The sequence below is a fragment of the Ischnura elegans genome, chromosome 2 (genome assembly GCF_921293095.1).
Source record: "Ischnura elegans chromosome 2, ioIscEleg1.1, whole genome shotgun sequence".
NCBI classification, from domain to species: Eukaryota; Metazoa; Arthropoda; class Insecta; order Odonata; family Coenagrionidae; genus Ischnura; species Ischnura elegans.
The window spans coordinates 49,273,005-49,281,180 of NC_060247.1; the positions used below are offsets into that span (position 1 = coordinate 49,273,005).

At 37.9% G+C, this 8,176-nt stretch overlaps 1 protein-coding gene across 1 annotated transcript; it reads right to left on the bottom strand.

The window, feature by feature from the left end:
* Positions 1-3,753: 3,753 nt before the first annotated feature.
* On the bottom strand, positions 3,754-5,900 carry LOC124153701. The gene is made up of 2 exons (XM_046527020.1): positions 5,395-5,900; positions 3,754-4,296 (listed from the first exon to the last, which is right to left on the bottom strand). The coding sequence occupies exons 1-2, from the start codon at positions 5,770-5,772 to the stop codon at positions 4,030-4,032; spliced, it is 645 nt and encodes a 214-aa protein (XP_046382976.1). The 5' UTR covers positions 5,773-5,900; the 3' UTR covers positions 3,754-4,029.
* Between the last annotated feature and the right edge of the window lie 2,276 nt (positions 5,901-8,176).

The window sequence follows — 8,176 nt, forward strand, 5'->3', positions numbered from 1 at the left end:
AAGTACGTGGACGCCACCCCAGCGTAAGCTATCAGACTGAGGCCGAAGAGCACGAAGTACTGCCAGAACTTGAACGAGTATTCCTGCAGGATGAAGTCGTAGTACTCGTGAGTGATGGGTACGCTCTGTCTCGCCACAAGGGCGGGGTCCTTGACCCCGGTACCCGGGAAAGCAGACAGAGCGCGCGAGGAATGCGCGAACTGCGGTGGGGACTCCGATGCCGCGACCATCAGCAGGAATCCCCGGGACAACGCAAAGGTGTAAACGGCGAAGATGGCGAATTTCCTCGACATGTTGTGGTAGTTGAAACAGCCTTCAAAATCTTTCATAGTCCCCGGAAGACTTTTCGCAAAGTGAGCTCTGACATAACTTCCGCCTTTTCATGAACAATCTTAAATAATTTAAGAACATGCGCATGTGATTCGCGCACCTGACCGTCTTCTGTTCCGCCTCCGATGTGCGTCGTGTTCCCGGAGGATCGGCGTCGAAGAAATGGAAAATTTCCACTTTGGCTACAGGTGGATGGACGGCAGTTCTCATCACTAAGAGGAGGGAGTGACGTGGGTATTTGGTCATTGGAGTAACGGGCGAGGTAGTGATGATGCTAATTGAAAGTGTCCAAGAGAAAATTCGAATTCTTCAGAACGGAAGACGGTGAAATGGTGGCGGCGCATTAGAAGATGGATAAAATAAGGCAAACAAAGTGATAAAACAAAATCATTTCATACGGCCTTTACGGATTCAATGAGATCTACCTGTGCAAAATAAAGGAATTTTCCACAGATTTTTTTCGCGCGTATTGAATGATGCCGTTTAAAGGGTAAAAAAATTTATGACGCAAGACATTCCGTAGGTGCTCTTATGAATCCTATGCAAGCTTATTTTTTCAAAAAATACCCCTTGAAATATTTCTCGGTAAGAATCAATTAAGAGTTAATTCATGCTACGATTTATTACTGATTTTATGCATACCTATAAACAGGGTAAAATATCCCTAAAGCCACATAATAGGTTTCCCTAACCTCACAAATGTTTTCTGGCACTTAAAACTTATCTACCACACTCCTTTACGTACTCATTCACAGGTAGAGGGTATGATCGAAGGAACGATAATATAACGTAATGTAAAATTTCTGTCGGCAATACTTAACTGTAAAAAACAATATCCCAAAAGGTATCGATTTTTATAATAATACCATCAATGGTAGGATACGCAGTCATCGAGGGGAAAAATTACGAGTAGCTTCATCTCACAAAAACCAATTTGCAAGGTAGCTAGCACGAACGTTAATAGAATTGTCTTAGATCGTTGATAAGTTGATGGAATGAAGAAAAATGGAAGTAATAAAACGTAAAGTTTAAAATAACGATTGAGTGGAATATAAAATAGGAATAAAATAGCAAGTACATGAGAGAGAGAAGTGGAGAATTACAGGAAAACGATATTTTCATCAACGGCTTTTCATGATGGTGCTAGATTATCGTACTAAAAACAGAGACAGAAGTTAACTTTTTATTTCACTATAGATAGTAGCCACTCTTTTGACCATCTTATAACGGGTTAAAAATTTTAGTGACTAATAATTTGAATGATAACAAGAGAGATTTTACCAGCAGTATTGCAACCAGTCACCATTTTTGAAAGCCTTAAGAAATTAATAACGCATATCCGTGATTATAGTAAAAATAATCGATTTTCATTCATAAATAATTTCCCTTGAAAAAATACTACTAGAATCAAAAGGGGCGATCTCGAAGGAGAAGCAGCAAGAACAATATCTCCGATTCCTCTAGTGTTGTGAATAAAATTAAAGTATTTTTCAAAAACGTTGAACTTTGAACGTCAATTACTCGACTCTTCTAATGTTGAGTATAATAGGTATAAGTCTCTGAATATGAAAGAATAAGTACGAAATTTCCCACAATTTATGACAAATGTCCGTAAGGAGACCCCGGAACTCTTTTAACATGACGGTATCAATACAATAAGAGTTTCGGAACACTTTGAGTATTCGATTTACGTGATTTGGTTCATGACAATGATTAGATTCTTAAAACTGTTCATCATAAACAAAATCATAAAAACTCAAGACATTTTGGATTTAACAAAATCCACCAATCCATGTAACATTACCACGGATTTAATTGATTTTTGTTTTAAATATTTTTGCAGGATTACGGCGAATGTCCAAAAATTATCATAATTTCTCCTTGTATAACCATTAGGATTAAAAATCTCTTCTAATGTCCCTAACATTTATAATGCATAGCCAAATTGCAATTGCAGGCCAAAATCCGTGGATTGTGACGTCAAATTTATATGGCTATACATGAATGGAAATATTAAAATAGGAGGTGAAAAGGTCTCATAAGTGTACTAGTCTGCAGTCTTTTTTCGTCTAAATCCGGCCCTGCCTGGGACTGGCATTACTAACCATTGAAATGGAAGATATGATTATGTTTTGACCACGCATTGAAAGCGATTAATAACTCCCGTATTGCACTTATAATTAACGTAGTTATATGCGCGATTTATAAACTAGAATAAATAGCTATTTTTTATTTAATATAACGACTTTAAACGCGCAATAACTGTTGGGAGGTTTATTCTTAAAAGCAATATTATTTTCCTGAAACGGAGAGCGCTTGAGAACCAGGCAGAGCGATTCCGTAGCGTTTCTCTAAATTTTGGTGGAAGGATTTGTGATGAAAGTAATACCATAGTCATTTATTTTACATATAAATGCAATTATAGCCACGAGATATTTCATAAAATAACTAACTCCTTCAAGGCGTAAAATTCCTTTTTCTGGCAGTGAATCGTAACAAAAAATTCAAAAATATTTGTATGATATATTTTGCATTCGTATCAGAATTCTAATAATAATAATATCTTTTCGTAATTTTTTGAAAGTAGACACTTGCAATGCATATAAAGTTCGCGCCAAGGGGCTACATGCGGCGAAAAGAAAATAACCGAACACAAATGGTGCGCATTTATTTGTCGATATTCCACTTCCACTCCGTGGCCTGGGGATATTCCTAACATTGCAATTAAATAATAATTCTTTGATAAGGAGTACAATACTTGTAAACACCTACCTTGGGTGATAAATTTGCAGTACCGTGACTAAGTGCAGACAAATATACCAGTACCGACCGATGAACACATGTGGAACTACAGGGATTAATGGAAAATTGCCCAATGCCAACACATATACATATTGCCAAGACATATTGCCGAGACATAATGCCCAATGTCTGTCTCTAGAGTATCTTCGAGTAATAGAGAAGGTTTGAAGTACAGTAATACCATAGAAAACAGCAAAAGCAGAAAAATATCTGAGAACAATTACGAGGTACATAGAGAATGCGCCCATCAAAGTTAATTATTATTAATTTTTTGGCAAATAAAAATAGATCGTGATGGTCACCGTTTTACTGTTCCCAAGTACTACATTCTACAAACATTTTGGACCAGGCGCGAGGGCATGAGTATCATAGGCTACATCTTTACTTGAGAATAAGCTAACTTCACCAATTTATTTTTGTTCAGGTTTGGGTTCACTTAAAAAAATTTATGAGAACGCATTCAACCTAGGTGGCATGCTGTTAAATGAACGAAGTCACTTTCCTCCAACGATGCTTAATGAGAAACTCTATCATTAATATACACGGACATAATAAAATACACAAATATAATTGATTATTTGTATTCTAAATTTTTATTCAAAGAAATTCTGCCATTGAATCTCAAAATTTAACACACATCAACAAGACAAGGTGTACATTCAAATCTGCCAGGAAATAATTACTCAGTCATTTATATTTCCAGCAGAAGGTGATAACTAATAAAATAGTTTACATATACACTTGTAAGATAAATAACCTTAAATATGATGGCATTATTTTCACTTCGACCCTCAGCATAGTAAAATGCAACCTGCAAACAGCGAATAAATGCGTGATCGACGCAGAATTCTGCTTGTAAAGAGTTCATTTCGTAGTATGAAGCAAAACAAATCGGGATCAAGTGGGGTCAGCAGAGATTCGATTAAGCATCCGAATATTTGTTGCGACGTGTTTCTTTTTGCGTTCTACTCTACCCGCGCCCCACCACGATTCGTCCGTGGAGAGAGGCTCTGGAGTCGAGGATATTGATCTGAGGATGTGGTCCACACCTTGCCGCGAAATCTTCAGTGGGGAATCTAAGGTGTTCGTCGCTTCTTCGCCGTAGACAGACCTTTTGATCACGTAATCGTAATCGAAAGCCTGCGTCGGAGCGAGAGTATTCGTCTGAAAAAGATAGTTTACAAATATGAGTTAAAAGGTACATTGAGTATGTAGATGTATATACATGTATATAGTCAACTTAAGAAAACAAAACCTAGGATTTAGACTTGCTTTGAAATAGCTTAAGATGAAGTTGAATAAGAATAGAATACAGGTGTTCCCTCAAAAATGCCAAAATAACTCCAGACTTTCACAGGAATTCAACCTTAAGACTAATTTTAAGCTGTTATTCCATGGTAACACATTCAACCAACTGGGTTTGAAAAGAAAGTTTAAAATGAACAGGAGCAGAATTGTAGGATAAATATTATCTGTGTGTATGTCATACACTCCTGAGGAATGTAGGAACCACAAAATATACTATACAAAATCACAAATCCACAGGGCATTTTAGGATTGATAGTGAAGAGCTAAGTGGAAAGAGCGCGTTCGGAAAAAAATTAAAGAAGAGTATTAAATTTCATATCGGTGAATAGATTTCTAAGAATCCTCCGACTCATTTCAGCGTAGATATGAATGAAAATGATAAAGTTTTTACTGATATATACAAATTAGATCGTTACTCCTCACGAGCTGGTTACATAGATGAAAAATAAACTTATTTCGGGTAAAAATAATACTTAAACATTAATTTCATTCCAGTAGTGGAAAGCTTTTCCACTACGCCACTAGAATTTTCATTGAAAATTCCATAACCGGGCATAATAAACATAAAATGAGTGGACTTTGATTGTATTTCCAAGTCGTGCGTACCTAAAATTGAAGTTTTAAAACCTCATTCATACCATTTCAGCTTTGCATCCTTCTTTTTCTTTCCCAACGCTAATAATTCGAAAAAAATTTAACTATGGTTACAATGTCATACCCTACATTCACATCTCGTAAGAAACATAATGGATAGGAAAATCGAAATAAAATACCTTCGAGAAAGACGGAGGAACAAGTACTCAGAGCAGGAAAGGAAGGATAAGGGAATTTTTCAACAGGAATTAAGGAAATTGGTAATGGATATAATCGGAGGACTGCAGCAAACCAATTATATAGTACATGCTACGTGTATTATGCAGTAGGTATACAGTAACAGAATGCGAGTATGCTTACCTCGGCAAAATAAGCAGCCACAAGACACGCGTAGAATACATTGATCATAGCGTATATCATGAAGACGACCCATATCTTGTACGAATACTCTGTGATGATGAAGTCGTAGTAGGCGTTTGAGGACTGCCTCGTCTCTCGGTGGAGAACAACAGCCCTCGAAGCCTCCGTCACCGTTTCCTCCTCTTGCTCATCATCTTCGTCAGCCTCGTACGAATCATAGTAGTCATCTTCTTCTGGGAGCACATCAGCGGACGCGATTTGGCAGAGTAGTAGGAGGCAGACCAGGAGGGAGGCCAAGGATGGGCGGACTCCCCGGAAAGACGGTAGACTCGAGTTACAGAGGCTTTCTTGATTGCACCAAGATGGCGGCAGACGCATCACCTCTTTTTCTCTTCCCAGATTTTTTTCAGCCTCAGATTTACAGTTCCTGGAAAAATTGACCAAAGGATGGATAATAATAGCAGTCTTATATTGTGAATAAATTATTTAAGGGACTTGGGAGTAACCTGACGGGTTAGCGGCTCTATATTAACCAACGCTTCAACTAGAGTGAGCTGTGTAATGAAGCCTACCTAGATAAAGGTGAAGCCATAAGGAGGCAAGAGCCCCCCAAGAAGAGGAACTTATTTTTAACGTTTAAGCTGACAACCATCCACCGCTCAGAGCTAACATAGTACTTCCAATATACCTACTAAAATTATCGTATATTCTTATTTTTCTATTTCCTGTATATTTGAAATATAAATACGGTCTGGATCTACACTGACATGGCCCCGCTCCAAAGATGCACTCTATTTACGCTACCGGCTGTGAATGATTTGACGAGTTGGCACGATATGGAGCCAAAAATTCTCAGAAACCCAATGAGGACGAAAGAGTATGGAAGATATGGAGTCGTTAATCATGGTGATACCCGATAATTCCTAAGTCAATGGAAGAAAAGTCATATGTTTCCCACTATACGAGGGAATTCAGCTAAGGGACCATTCAAATATAGCGCAAGACGATTTCAAACATTTTTGAAACAGACATTGTCGAATTTCGGCGACCCACTCTTTTCCACCCTCATAATTACGAGAGACGTCAGGAACGTGTGCCCGTTCTAGGTTAAGTTTCCTTTTCAGCACTTTTTGTTCCTTACAGTAAAAGATGCATTAGAAACCTGAATAGCGACTAGAAAAATAAGTTCGCTCAGCGATTCATAAGTCGTATATAAGGCTCCCAGGTAACTTTTTTTACTGACGAAACAGACATTGTATCCCAATATCGAACAAATTCCTTGTGTAAGTAGGTACCTCCTGCTCATCCCCCTACATCGAAGGCCACAGTAAGAAATTCCCAACCCCTCTCCCCCAAACAGATTATGCGTCAGGAATATTTGAATGATCTCTGTCAAAACCCGTATTGCTGGGCTGAACGCAATTGCCGACCCGAAAATTTACCGATTTACAAGTACCAATAACCTCTAGGGCTAGTGTAATCAGTTACCTTAGCAACAAAACATACACTGGCGACAAAAAATGAACTCAACCACGCAGAAGTCAATGAAGGGACCATTTTGACATTAAAACTATAATCAAATGTACAAGCATTTATGATTTCTTTACCTTTTAGCTGCAACAAATTCTTGGGATTGGTCCTTGGGAGTTCGGATACCAAGAAGTTGAGCGACACCTCCCGACGGCGGCTGCCAGAGGACACTAAAAGACTCGCCGAGGAATCACTGGAGGGCGGTATATGCATAACGGGAGGACTAGCACGTTTCGGGAAGGAGAGGAGGAGGGAGCGCAAAATCTGTGAATTGGACCTCATAACAGAGCAAATGACATAGCGCGGCGACGGCCATTGACTCGGGGCCTATTATGACACGCACGAAACTCGCCTCGTTATTTTTATTTCCGGTCATGAAATTTACTGGCCTCTGGGGTCCATTGATTTTCGATGTAAGTCACGAAGAGAGTATCGGCCGAAGTACGTAGAATAAGTTCCTTTTGCTCATGACCTCTTGTCTTAATTTTTATGAACACGAAATCTTGACGCTTAGGTCCATCTATATAAAAAAAAACATATGCGCCGACATTTTGCATATTTATTTTGTATTTTCGAAGCTTTTTGTAGTTTTCTTGTTCGTTAAAGACGCTAGAGAAAGTTAGTTTCAGTTTGCTAAAACTAAAAAAAACTACATTCAAAACTTGTGTAAAGAAGAGACAAAACTCCAAAATTATAAAATACAATATTACGAAAACCCCGAAATTACGAAAAGGCTACGAAAATTAAAAAATAAAGGCAAATGTATACAATATTGATGATGAAAACACATTTTATTTGCGGGTCAAGATTCATTAGCACCAATAGCAACAATACTTATTTTACAAGTTTCAATGAACAAAAATGTCAGAATTTAATCAACAACAGCTCGAAGCTCCACCTTGATGCAAAATGAATTAAGAAATATAAAAATCAACGATGGATTGACTCGTCCCCAAATTAAGTCATATATTTCAGGATTAATGCGGAGAACTTTTGTCAGATTCACGATTCCGCAAGTTAAAGAAAGTAAAACATGAAAATTAATGGTAGCTACCATAAAAAACTACGAAGAAATATCAGAAAACAAATAAAATGAATGCGCCACTGATTTATGCACAGCACACCCCCAATACTTGCCGAAATAAATGGCGATTTTTAAATGTAACTACACAAAGCCACTCGTACATTGTAAAATTATAGATTTTCTTCACAAGATTTATGGAATGAATCAATGGCTTTGAAACCAGCAGAT